This window comes from Chenopodium album, chromosome 16, assembly GCF_948465745.1.
Source record: "Chenopodium album chromosome 16, dcCheAlbu1.1, whole genome shotgun sequence".
NCBI classification, from domain to species: Eukaryota; Viridiplantae; Streptophyta; class Magnoliopsida; order Caryophyllales; family Amaranthaceae; genus Chenopodium; species Chenopodium album.
Window position 1 is genome coordinate 39,635,116 of NC_137849.1, and position 14,108 is coordinate 39,649,223.

General features: G+C 35.3%; 2 protein-coding genes across 3 annotated transcripts; one reads left to right on the plus strand and one right to left on the minus strand.

Moving 5' to 3' along the window:
- The first annotated feature begins 1,720 nt into the window (after positions 1-1,720).
- LOC145586488 (uncharacterized) lies at positions 1,721-8,621 on the plus strand. 2 transcript variants are annotated; one of them, XR_014100953.1, is made up of 13 exons: positions 1,721-1,947; positions 2,037-2,123; positions 2,323-2,456; positions 3,020-3,078; positions 3,159-3,213; positions 3,296-3,325; positions 3,725-3,764; positions 4,319-4,353; positions 4,432-4,536; positions 4,707-4,754; positions 4,841-4,960; positions 5,124-5,304; positions 8,273-8,621. XR_014100953.1 is itself a non-coding variant. In XM_081643334.1 (12 exons), exons 1-12 carry the CDS (start codon positions 1,899-1,901, stop codon positions 5,199-5,201), a joined length of 840 nt encoding a protein of 279 aa, XP_081499460.1. In that variant the 5' UTR covers positions 1,721-1,898; the 3' UTR covers positions 5,202-5,578. The 2 variants fall into 2 exon arrangements, 1 of the variants encoding a protein (XP_081499460.1); XM_081643334.1 differs by lacking the exon at positions 8,273-8,621 and having other exon boundaries at positions 5,124-5,578.
- LOC145586487 (uncharacterized) lies at positions 6,884-13,238 on the minus strand. The gene is made up of 9 exons (XM_081643333.1): positions 13,019-13,238; positions 12,068-12,179; positions 11,120-11,310; positions 10,916-11,010; positions 10,441-10,842; positions 10,031-10,139; positions 7,931-8,576; positions 7,621-7,747; positions 6,884-7,131 (listed from the first exon to the last, which is right to left on the minus strand). The coding sequence occupies exons 1-8, from the start codon at positions 13,151-13,153 to the stop codon at positions 7,626-7,628; spliced, it is 1,812 nt and encodes a 603-aa protein (XP_081499459.1). The 5' UTR covers positions 13,154-13,238; the 3' UTR covers positions 6,884-7,131; positions 7,621-7,625.
- Positions 13,239-14,108: the final 870 nt, after the last annotated feature.

Genomic DNA, 14,108 nt, shown 5'->3' on the forward strand with positions numbered 1-14,108 from the left:
ATTTTTTACACTACTTTGTAGTAACAATTTGATGAATTATTAACACTTACCTTAGTTTACTGTAGCAACATTAATGGCTTGCACCAAAGGACGGAGAGATAGAAACCCAAATTGATGTGATTGTAGAGAAAAGTAATCATGGAGGAAGGAGAGAGAGGAGAGCATCCATGGAGGAAGGAGAGAAATATAGGGAGCATTAACTTTTGAGGGAAAATAATTGGGAAATAAAACTAGGGAGTGCAAATATAAAAAGAGTTGGGTGTAAGTAGGGAAAATAAGGGGTCAACGCCTGAAAATTCGAGTCAATGTCGGAAAAGAGAGAAGAGGTTTCATTAAACAAAAAAAGTGATCGTGGTGGTTTTTTTTAACAAATATCCTTTTAAAAGGTTTTTTCTGACAAAATGTGGTATCTAAAAGGTTTTTTTTTGACAAATTTTTCTAAACAAAACTATCTCTAAAGGATTTTGAATCGGATTAAGGTTCGTAAAATATTTTTTCATTTTAGTGGGTTGGGATACTCAGAAAGTAAGTTTAAGTGTTTAACTATGGGGTTGTTTGGTAAGTAGCTTTTTGATGGCCTTTTGTATAGCTTTTGGCTTTTGGAAGTGGTCAAACAGCCAAAATTTGTGTTTGGTTAATTGGCTTTTTGGTTGGCTAAAAAGCCAGCTTTTTCATCCAAAAGCTAGTGAGAGTAGCTTTTTTAGGTTGGCTTTTGGCTTAAATGATAACAATTACAATTTTATCCCTCATTACACCTATTATCATTCTCATCAATTACCTTTCTCTCTCCTAAAACCAAAAAATCCACTATACTATTACTATACTACCAAGAGAATTGGGGAGAAGTGGGGGTGAACGTATCACTTTCACTACAGAGAGAATTTTTTCTAAGTTACTACCTATGTTCTATTATTCATTTTAGATTGTATTATTGAAATTTTTTTAGCATTATTTTACACGTGAGAATAATAATAATAATCAACAAAATAAAAAAAAATTATTATGAAAAAATAATACGAAGTAACAGTGATACTAGTTAGTAATAGTAGTAAATTATAATCCTGTTTACAAAAAATAAATAAATTATTATTTATGAAAAAAATACGAAGTAGCAGTGATACTACTTGGTAGTAAAAAAATTAAAAAAAAAAATTAAAAAAAAACATTATTATTATTAGAAAGATAATAAAACATATCAATGCCCTTAAAGGAGTTAAAGGTACTTTTAGCCCCAAATAGCCAACAGCCAATAACCAATTTTATCAAACATATTTTTTGAAAGTCAACGGTCAAACAGCCAACATAAAAAAGCCAATACATACAGCTGGTCAGACAAGCCAAGAGTAACAGCCAACAACCAATTGTCAAACAGGGCCTATATCTTGGGCGTTTTTTTTTTTTTTTTTTTTTTTTTTTGGATTTGCACGGAATAGTAGACACTTGGATATAGAGGTGTCAATTTGAGTGATTGGGTTGGGTTGAGTCTAGTTTAAATTTGAAATCATATTAAACTAATGTGTCCATATAAGTCAAATTTTACTCATAAATCGAGTAATTTTTGAGTCAAGTTGGATCAGTATTTGACACCTTACATGGCAAAATGTTGGTATTCATTAAACGGGCGTTACGGAAGATCTTTTTTACAGTTTTTTATTTAAAAAAAAAATAAATAAATAAAAAAAAAACTGTAGCAATCAAAATTCCAATACTCCCTAGCAAGAGTTGCAGCAGCCAGCAGGGGCAGAAGCAAGAGCATTTGAGTTTTTAGGTGCAAGATTTTGAATATAAAACCTGAAACGCTCTTCAGTTCCATAACATCAAAATCAAACAATTCTCTCTCTAATTCTCTATCACTCTGGTCTTCTTCACTTTCTCTCTCTAAAACCAGCACAACAACAATGGAGGAATACTTGCAGTACATGAAAACTCTTCGCACTCAGATGAACGGTTTTCTCTCTCCTCTACTCTCTTTCTCTCAAGCATTTTCTCTGATTCCGGCGATGAACAGAAAACCTAATTTTCGTTGTTGCGAACAGATGTTGAAGATCAAGCAGCGAAGATTTCTGTTGAGGAACAAATGCAAATTACTACTATTCACAATCTCGAGAAAGATCTCAAATCAGGTACTCAGCTTTTTTTGCTTCCTGTTTCTTCAATTTTTGCGTGATTTTTGTCTTCTTCTTCGAATTAGATTGATATGTTTTCATGAGCTTAATTGGTAATTACGCGCGCTTTCTGAAGGAATTTCAAATTATTTGATGCGAAGTTGTAATTTGTATAATTGCACTTATATTGAGAATGATGATGATGTTGTTGTTTTAGCGAAATCGGAGACAAAGCAAGTTCTGGAGGAGACTGATCAATTGGTTAAGGGTAAAGCTGAAATTTGCTCTAAAATTTTGGAGATGCAGAAAAGAATTACCTCTTTGGAATCTGACTCCTTCAACTTGTCTCAGGTTTATGCACTTTTTCTAATTTGTTTAGAATTCAAGTTATATGTGCTGGAATTGATTAATTATTGTCATTTAGAAGAATTAGAACTCTACAATGTTAGCTACATGTGTAAATTAGGAAATTGGATAGATCACTTGTTTATATGATTAGTTAGGTTTATATGCTAATTATGATTGGTTAGTAGAGCTGTGTACTTATCTAATTGTTGTACATTTTTATGCCAACAACAAAAACGATGTATAAATGTTAGGATCTTATATATAGGCCGAGTTTTATAGTTACGTGATTGAAAATTTGCATGATGATTTAATCCTTGCTATCTTGCAGCATTTCATTCAGATTTTTCAAATCTAATTGTTGTAACTTTTTTATGCAAACAACAAAGATGGTGTACAAAAGTTACACTTGTATAGATAAGCCTAGTTTTATAGTTGTGTGTTTTAGATTTGCAATATAGCTTCATCCTTGCTATTTTGCATCATTCTATCCAGACTCCATGGTGCGCCGTGCTCAGTAAAATAATTATACTATTAAGCATTTTGGTTCTTATGCTTTTTATTGACAGACTTTGGAACTTACTCGACAAGAGAAAAGCAACTTTACAGCAAAAGTTCTTGAAAAGAGGTGATACAGTAGATTGTGCTTGTAGACGAAGCGCATTGATTGTGTAATTAGTTTCTGATTTGTCATTCTGTTGCTTCCAGGGCGTATTATGCCAAGGTTGTTGAGGATATGAACTCTAAATTGCAAGAACATAAGGTTAAATATCGCTTTCTTCTCTTGTAATTTCTCACTATTTTGGGAGAAATTTGTTACCAGTCTTTGGGTGGTGTTTTGACAGGACTGGCTGGATAATAAACGATGTAATGAGGTGAGAATTGGAATTGTGTTTTAGTGGATTAGGTGGTTGTTGTAGACTTGTAGCCTTCAGTGTCATTAGAAAACTTGCTTCCTTGTCTGCACGACTCACAATAGTCTTTCACGGATTATTTATTATTGAAGAGCACAACCAAGTTTCTTTTTCTAGAGTATTGCTAATAGGCAGCTGGCAGCTTATTATGCTGCTTGTGTGTGCACATAAAAAACTGTTTTCATTTGCACTATTTCTTTATGCTTCTGTCTATTACTTCTCTAGAAACCAAAATGATTCGACATAATTCGGTTGTTCTTTCAAGTCCTATCGATAATGTATCTCCTCACTGCAATTACATCACATCATTTACTCATCTCCTATGAGGATAAAACTAAACCGTAAACTTTGTTTTTGCAGCCCCATGAAGACAGTTGCATGCAAATTGATATGACTCAAGGTATAGACAGTAACTAGTTGGAATTGGCTTTAAGATTTGATGCAGTCCCCCTCACAATCCTGTAACATGTCAGCAACCCCCTTATAAATACCCTGAAACACAAGGAACGAATAAATGGGGTAATTCTGGCAGCCATGATGCATATAGCTTCGTATGTGACAGCATATCACTATCCTTTACATACATTTTATCTTTCCACTTGTAGTCTTTACATATAACCTCAGTATTGTCACATAAATTCACTTTCCATTGATGCATTTAAGAGAAGTTATTACCTGTTAATGATTTATTTGAACATGGAAGACACTGCTTTATATCAGAAAGGAAATGTGAGTTTGATAAAACAAAGCTTTTCACGCTTTTTCAAAGGTCTACATCAAAAATTACACGTTAAGTGAATTTGAATAGTTCAATGCCAGAATTTCTACCCAAACACCTTAGGATGTTATTACAGCTGGTTGGACTCAGAAACATTTAATATATATTTCTATTGATGGCTTACTCAAGATGTGCTTGATGAGCCTTACTTATACTATGTTGAATGAACCTTGCAGAAGAATCTAGCAAGGGTCAGGTTCCATGTAGCTCGGTATGAACATTTTCCAGTAGTTCTTGTTCAGGAAAAAAACTGTATTCCTAGAATCTTACTGGATTATAAGCTTCATAGGGAGACGAGGACAAGATGCTTTTGCTGGGAAAATTGCACACTGCACAATCTAAGCTTGATGAGGTTATCTCTGCAAAAACCAAACTGGTTTCCGACAACAGTGAGGTTGGCTTCACTATTATCGATTTGTGCATTTTCTTAAAATCAATTTTTTGTTTTAAGTTATAGAATTTGAAATGTGTGATCCACTTACCAGTCATTTAGTTTTTATACAAAACATTTCCATCAGGCTTGGTTGGTCTCACTGATGCTTTATATCTATTCTGATGTCTCAGTTGAAGCAATCCATCGAGCAGTTAAAGAGTGAAATAAATAATCTCAAGGTAATGTACCTACTTTCTCTCCTTCCCACCCTCTCCTCCCACAGGTTTTGTGTTAAGTTTGTTCCTTGTGTCAATCTCAATTACAGCCAGAGTTAAGTGCCACAGAAGTGATTACACTGGAAGAGGAACACAAAGCTCTCTTGTCTGAGAAAAATGGGGAGATGGAGTACATGCAGAGTTTGCAGAACCAACTGGAGAAACTAAGGGTACATGTCAAAATGCCTTTAACTTCTCTGCAGTTGCATTTTTGCTAATTTATAGTTTGCTTTAAATTTTTATGTACTGAAAAATGATGGCATGATCTTAAATGTTAAGGTACTGATTCTACTTAATATGTATTGAATCACTTATGTTTTATTTTTTTTTTAGGGAATTTCACATGTTGTCAAGTGTGCATGCGGAGGAGAATACAAGGTGGAAGTGGGCCTTTGTGATATGGGGGAATGACCGAATAATGTACCATTGGAGTCACTGTCTCGCTGACATCAACCGTGAATGAATTTTGCAAGTCATCATCAGATACTATCGAGCTATGGATTCAGCCTCGTTGGTAAGCTTGCCAGTTAAACATTGCAGGAAACTTTCATGCTTTTGTTTAGAATCATGAAATGTTGAACTTTAATGCTGCGCACAGTCAGAACATGATGTATGATTTCAGATAACCAGTTAGCCAATGATGCCCTTATTAGTCGTTCAACGTTGAGTAAATATTGTAATATTTTTAAAAGCCTTGATTTCAGAATCCCAGAACTGTTTTTAACAGATTGGTCTTGGGCTTTTCAGTCTCTTGTTACATGATACAAATATTTTGTTAATATTTTTAATATAAAAGATGAATTCAGAAACATACTGTTTGTGTATACTATGTCTCTGCGTTGCAGTGGACTTGATTATTGTCCATCAGTAAAACTAATGCAGCATACCTCTGCTATATTCTTAACTATAAAAGCTTGGTGATTTGGGCTATTTGGACGTACCTTGGTTTGTTGTGGCAACAATGTAGTTGTAAGTATGAATAGGCGGATTTAGTAAGGAGGTTGGGTGACATGTACGTTACCATTCTAAAAAATGTTCAATTGCAACAAAAATAGAAAATAAAATACTAAATAGAAAATATATTTAATTAACAATTAGTTAGTGTTCCACCAATTTAATAATTCTAGATATGCCTCTGCTAGTATTTCCTCGTTCTAACAAGTCTTATGGTTTCTTAATTGACTTCATCCATGCTATTCACAATTTCACACCAATGTTTCATATCATTAAAGGTTTTTACTTGTCCTCCACCCTCTTCCCCCGGGATCTCCTGCATACATGCCGGCTTCTGTGAAAACTAGCAGTGTGGCCATCTCTACTGAAGCAAATTTGGACATTACGTCCATCTTAGCTTCTCATCAACAAGCTGGAAGTTTTCTTAGCAATTAGAATGTAAGTATGCAGAGAGAATCCTGGTTTCCATCCCTGTCATAGTGGCTCATTCAATTTTTCCTATACCTCCAATTCCCTGCTTATGCTGTAATTTTCAACTGCTTTTCACTTTCAAATTTAGATTTGTTTTCCACACAAACATCAAATAAGCTTACTTGCTAATTTTGCCTGGAAAAGCTTTAAGGAAAGTGAGCAGATTTCATAATTCGTGGGTCAGTTGTTTGATACTGAATTCGGCATATTAACTATTTAGAGTTTTTGTTTAACACTACCATTTCTTTGAGAAATAGTTATTGTTGAATTTTCTTGGCGCTAAATACATTTGCATTTTAAACAATTTGATCTATACTGCCCCTAATTCCTACTGTATTTATATTATCATAATTCTTACAGTCATTCTTGCATTACAGAACTCGTCAAATATGATGACCTCTAATAAAAGCAAACCCCCCCCCCCCCCCCCTCCTCAAAGATAAGGAAACAAATTCGCCAAGCCAACTACTAAAATTGAGTATTGATGAAATTTAAACGGTGCAAGTTTTTTTCCTCCTAATTTAACATAGGCAAAACCGCAAAAGTTCATTCAACTCAAAACAAGAGCATAGTACTTGGTACTTCCAGGCATGGCAGACGAACTGCAAATACTTCACTAGTTCAGTCTAGAGCTAGGTCAAGTTTCTTGAAAGTGCCAGCTTACAATATTTTGCTAAAATTTTCTTCAAGATCACAAGATAAGAAACTTTTTAAATGAAATATCTCATCAATATACACAAGATGCCAACGACCTCAACTTTGTCAAATCCCTAACAAAATTTTTTGAGTTATTATCCAATGATGATATACATTTTGGAATACACAGCTATTCCACACAAAAGAAAACACACTGCTTCCTTCATACTCACATTATTGAAGAAAATAGGCTTCTTCTTCAGGCCATGGACTCTCCAACCTGAAACGCAACATATCAGTGATAGCTAAGTATATAACCATCTCTAACTACCTCCCCAAACTACAGCATCCTGGTGGTATGGCGTCATGGAAATGCATGATGTTAAAGAAATTGCTACCCATAGATTGTGACCACTCTCTGAAGCAAAGGTAGAATGTTTGTTTTACACATGCAATTGAAAGTAATAATTCTAGAGTCTGTCTGAAAAATAAAATCAGATATAACTACAAAATAGATCCAACCAAATATAAATGGATAAATAGAACTTTTTAAGCAGTCAAATTTTCAATTTAGTAACTCTATGAAGGATTGGTTTTATTGGGAAAGCTTGGTCTATGAACATTCCATGGAGGTCTTTAAAGTCAAAACATTTGTCTGGCAATTCCTCTCCCTATCATGAACTATGCAATGCCAGATACACAGATTACAAAACAGCGATACTGGCAGAATCTGTCATTATAAGCAATTCTGCACAAATGAGAAACTGACCTCAATCACCTCCTGGTTTTATCAAGAACCTCGATGTATCTCTTTGGGACGCCATATTGATCCATTAAATGTTTTGCAAGATGATCAATAACACCACCCTGAACCAAAACTTCATGTCCTTTCTTACCTGGAATATTCATAAATCAGATGCAAAGAGTATTAAGAGCTAGATGAAAAGAGCCCAATTTTCTCCAGAAAAGAGCAATACACCACCACCCACACATCTTATAACTCATACAAAATATCAAGAAAGTGTCCAGTAATTCAGTTTATTGACGGAAAAACACAATTATATGCAAAGACAAGGTACCAGGTAATTCAGCCACTGTGGTACTGCATGCAAACTTTTTCTGCAGCTCTGATGCCAATGATTCAGCATCCATCAGAAAAATTTCAAAACCAGATAGCTTAGTCATTTTCTTGTTCCCTTGTCGTCTCTCCGTCAAGATGTGTATTGGTTTAACAGCACCTTTCCTGATCACAGAATCACCTCCTCTAGTCACTTTGTGATGGGCTTGCATTCGACTCAAAAATGTTGTCCCTAAATCCTTCTTATGAATTTCAGTTGGGTACGCTGTTCCTTTTTTAATAGCTCCCTTGAACAAAGCATCACACAGTGTAGCATCTAATATTACCATTGCTTTGTTTGTAGGCTTTACGAGATTCTCCTTCTCAACATATGCAAACGCAACATTAGCAGCCTCCGATGCAGTAAAAATTGCTCCAGTATCAGCTCCAACAGCGGTAAATATAGCATTGACATGAATGCTTGGCTTATAGACCTCCTCTATTTCCAATAATTTCTGTGATTGAGAGTCAGCAGCAGCCTGTTCACTGCTTTCCTCAACCTTATCAGGTTGCCTTTTTTCAGGTTTGAAGGATTTGTAATCTGCATGGTTCCGATTAACAGAAAAAAGAACCACTTCCTTTTTATGTTTATCCTCTTTTACTGTAATCTGTACACCATATGAAAATAAACAATCATCTCACAAGGCTGTACTTATAAAAATAAATAAATAAAAGCATACACAAGTATATCATGAGGAGCTACATGCCAAAGTAGATTCAAGAAAATGGATACAACAAGAGTCATCCAACAACATAAAAATCAACCAAGTGAGGAGAAAATCAGATGATAGGAGCTTGGTATGAGTAATATTGGTTCTTTCCTAAATTTCCCTGAACAGTTTGGCAAGGTAAAGGCGTAAAGCTTCTGTTTGGATGTGTGAGCAGGGAAAGAAATTGCACAAACAATATTCTTACTCACCACTTTAAAGAGCTGAAAACTTATAGAAAGATCATTTGGTATCAAGGAAAATCTGATCCAGTCTCTGATCGAGAAAGTAAAGAGATCGATGAAAGTTCTTAACAGCAAGGCCTAAAATGTTGTTTTGCAATTACATGGTACATTTAACTAGTGAAAAGCCTTGAAACAGACCTTGGAAAAAGTGACCTGACTCAAAAAGTGGAAAATCTAATTCTTGATTCTAGAACATGACTTTCAACCCCGGAACACGAAAGGAAGGGAAAAAAACACAAAATTAAAAAAAATTGGCATGACATGAACCTAAATTACCAAGACAAAACTGACCTGACTAGTTACCAGAATATTTGCCAGGTTCATCTTAAAAAGACTCTAGCAGAATTTAGTTCCCTACCAACCTACAGATCAAATCAATTTTTATCAGTGACTCAAAACTAATACAGTTGCCAAAAATGCCCCTTAATTTCGTTACTAATACAGTAATACTTGCAGCTGATTATTAGTTACACGACTTTTCTAATGGTCAATCAAATGAGATCCTTTATGGAACATCTTAAAACCTTCTCATACAAGGTTCCTGTGACTAGTGATAGCAAGGATCTACAATAGCAGACAGATACAACTCACAAGGGAGCATATTTTCTCACATACTTTACAGTTTCACTCTATCCAATAGAATCATATAAAAATTATAACAGAATTCTGCTCCTGGTAAAGAGGAAATGACGATAAGACAGATCACCTAATGAGTAGTGGAGTTGTGATCAAGAGTTCAAAGATCAAGTCATTAGCGAATCTAGGTCTGGCTAACATGGTGACCTAAGTGTGCTTTGGCAGTGCAATGGCTTCACCTTGCCAACTAAATATGGGGTCTAGGAGCCTTATATAAAGGATCATGAAAGAATTTAAAACAATCACTTTTATTTCACCTCTTCTAACATTCTTTTAGTTGTAACTACCAGGATATCTCAAAAATGTCCAACAGCTGTATATTTTAAGAGAATGGAAACTCAAAACAAAGCCATAGCACAGTTGTATATTTCAAGAGAATGGGAACTCAAAACAGAGCCATAGCAGAAGGCGATATTCAAATCCCTTGTACTTGAGTAAGCCAGACACACACACACAGAGAGAGAGAGAGAGTACCACTCCAGCAGACGCTTTAGATTGCAACCATTTTGACAACTTCTTGAAAGACGACTTTTTGATATCAAGAGTAATGCCAGATGGTCTACATGGTAAAACATGATTTGCCCTGGGTCATAATTAAAGAGAATCTGTTATAAAATTGATAATAGTATAATATGAGACCTGTCCTTAAGGGGAAAAAAATGTCAATGGGAGAAAAGAAAAAAAGATCACTAGTTCGCAATATGCCACAAGTCCAGTTATACGACTATAATCAATAACCAGACAATCTTCCAAACAAAGAGAATGAGAGTCTAACAAGACACCAAAAGATAAACTAAAGATCCCCCCACCCTGTATATTCCACATCAGGTCATTCAATTTTGGTAATTTGAACATAGATGTCACCATAACAATATTTGTCTTACCATAGAGTACTTCCTGGCATTGGAAGATCCTTATCCTTCACTGTCGTATGCAAAGCTTGCAGTAGACACCTGTCCAACAGCACATCCACATCTTCTGTCGACAGGGATTGCTGGTTCTCACTTTGCACTGCATCATTCTCCACTGTCGTCAAGCCACCTAACTCTTCAGCAACTTGTTCAGAAATATCATCATTATTATTATCCAAGTGAGAGGATGAAGCAGGATCATGTTCTGAGCAAACATTATTCACAACATCTGGATCCATTGCTTCTTCATTGTCACTCTTTTTATCAACAGAACCATCGCCTTCACATAGATGGGAAGCCATGAAAGAAGGATCAGGGAAGACTGCATCTTCAAAAAAACCAGCATTTGGCACAAAACGACCTTCAACTGATTCCCTGAAAAACAAGGTGTCCAGCAATTAGAGATCAATAAGCTTGGATTGAAGAATTAAGCAACTATTACACTTACCATAGATAATCACGATAATAGTGTGTTATTCTTAAAGCCTTTCCACGTAGGCCAGCTTTCAGCGCTTCAGCACTACTCATAGTAGTTGCGCCAACCTGATATTATAAGATAATTTATGTAAACTGAAATTCGTAAGGGATTGTAATTGGCGCCTAAAAATTGTCACAAAATAAAAGAAAAAAAATCTATTTTCCAAGTGCCTACCGCAATAGGAGCAGGATTGCCAGGAACCTTTACTGACCATGGCTCACCAGCAACAAATGATGGAAAGCCTTCTGGTGGTATACAAATACCAGGGAACATCAAATCCGCCCCTCCAATTATAAATCGAGAGACCTCTCCCCCCTTTAGCATGAAAGCAGGAACGAGGTCAGGGACCTTCCAGAGAGCATAAACTGTTACGATTGAGTGTGAAGATTAAGTTAGCAAATGTGCTCATTTAAGATGTATACAAGGACATTATGATTCCTCCAGTGAAAAGGAAGTGAGGAGAAAAGTCGTTTTCCCCATTCAATATTTAGATGAAGAAAAAAATTATGTGTAAACTGTACTGAACTATCAAAGCAAGAAAAAACTTACTCCGTAGTACCCAACTAGAGTTCAGAAGAAACCAACCAAGCTCATGGTTAATAGAAGAAGTGTAAACTTAATTATTCTATTCAGCACAGCAGCTTAACTTTACATTCTATCTCCATTCGTAGTTAGCACAACTGAATGTAACTTCAAAGTATCAAAGTCAGGTGAAGGCTTGAAGCCAAGAAAGGTCATGGCCAAGAAAATGCAGAACAGAAACTACTCCCTGAATCTTATAACTAAAGGCCCACATTCCATCTAGGATCTTAAAGGCAACCCACCACTTCCATAATATAACAATACTATTATTTATAGTGGAAAAAAGGAAGAAACCAAGGGACAGAAAACACTAACATTTGGAATCTCACATAGTAAAGATGCCCCAATACCCAAACATTAGTAGAACTATTTGAAGTACTAACTTTGTCTTTATGTTTATATCTTTAAGTGTAATATACGAAGTAAATAGAAGCAAAAGTTGACAAAGAAAAAGGAAGCTGTACCAGTAAGCATATAATGAAACACAAATTACTAAATTAGATGTATTGATGCCAAACAACAGAAGAAGATATATTTCACCTGTTGGATATAACTCCGAACCTCTTCCATCAGCATCAAAAAACATAGGAAAGCCACCTTCTACACCATAGACAAGGACTCGATTTTGAAACTTTGCCAAAGTGATATCCCCCTAAACATTTTACATAACCAATTAGTACAGCAGCAGATGCTAAAGTAAGAGACTTCCTTATTGTCATCTCCTTTCAACAACTAAACACCAAAACCAAAGACCAATCCACAAATCAAAACACACTCATATAACACTACAGTTTTGATTGAGAACCCAGAACTCAACATACACGTGATTCGTCCCACATTAGATAAAAGAAGCTCCTTGTAGAACCGAACATTATTGAAGCTAGTTGGCAGTTTGACCGTCCTCCTTCACGAGCAACTCAAGCCCATTTTCATAGAATGTTTAGAAACAAAAAGGTTATGTTATCCAATCCTCTTGCACAAATTTTAGTCAGCCCTTCAAACATTATAGTATCAAACTTTTTATAAAATCTATCCAACATATAATTCGCCTCCCGGTATGCTCATATGTAGAAGCACCCAGGAACAAAAAATGTGAAAGGTTGAAATTTAACACCCGAGTGTACAAATACCGTGCAAACTTTATAACCCAATACAACACCGGATACATATTTTTGTGCAACTACAAATGAACACATATTAATAACAAAGACCCCAGCTCAATAAGAATTCAGTACCAATTTTGTACATGATTCCATCCTAAAACCAGCCCTATGAATAATTTATACACAAATTCAACCACAAAAACAATCACAAAATCATCTATAACTTACACAAAACATACAAATTAATATACAAAACGACATTCATACAATTGAAAAGGCAAAAATAAAAATACATGATATAAATCAATCAAAACTTAAAAACTCAACCAATTAAGAATGAATTCATAACATAACAATTGGGTAAAATGGGAATATGGAGTTAAGCTACCTTAGGAGGAAGAAGGACATCAACATCAGCATCAGAAGCACGGGAGAACTTTTCTTTGACGCTTCTTCGCAACTTTTTCTTATCAGCGCCTGATAATCTTTGCAATGACTTCGCTTCGACGGCCTTCTTGAACATTTTTTACGCACTTCAACTCAGTTTTCCGGCGATGTCGGTAGTTTTGTTTGGGTTCAAAGCTTTTCAATGGTGCCCGATTTTTCTAGAATTTGGAGTTTTGCCCAATTTATATGAGTTCGTGAGATGGTTGCTCACGGGGGGCAGAATGGCTGAATGGTAGATAGGGCTGTGAAACGGGCCGTGTCGTTTCGTGTTCGTGTTCGTGTCGATATTAAACGGGTTGAAAAACCCTTGATCCAAATCTAACCCGTTTATTAAACGGATTGAAAACCCTTGACCCAAACCTAACTTGTTTATTAAACGGATTATCCGTGTAACCTTTTACCTACGTAGCATGTAATGAACTAATAAATATTCAATAAAAAAATAAAAAAAAAACAGACATCATTAGTTTATTAAAGATATTACAACAGTTTTAAGTTAGTAATTTTAACAATATATACCACAAAGGTTTAAAGTTAGTAGTTTTAACTATATAACCATACATAAGAATTGTTTCAAATTAACCGCAAAATTAGATTTAATTTACAAAAGATGAAAATTATAATTTTTTCGCCAAATTAATTAACCGCCAAAAAATTACCAAAATGTATAAATGGTGTCAAGGTAATTTACAAAATTACAAGTTTTGAATAAAAAATTTCAGTTTTTTTTACTACTCAATTAATAGATTAAGCCTGTCGGGTTCGCGTTGACGGGTTGTCGTTTAACCCATTTATGTAATCGGGTAATGTGTGTCGGTTTCGAGTTGAAAATTTCAACCCAAACCTAACCCGTTTACTTTCATGTCGTGTCCGTGTCGACCGAATTATGTAAACGGGTTGAGAATTCTTTACCCAAACCCGCTTATTTCGTGTTGGGTTATCGTGTCATGTCAGCTTTAGACAGCCTTAATGGTAAATGAGATAACTTAGGCTTTAGTTGAAAGCCCATGTGTTGTGGCTGTTGGGTAATA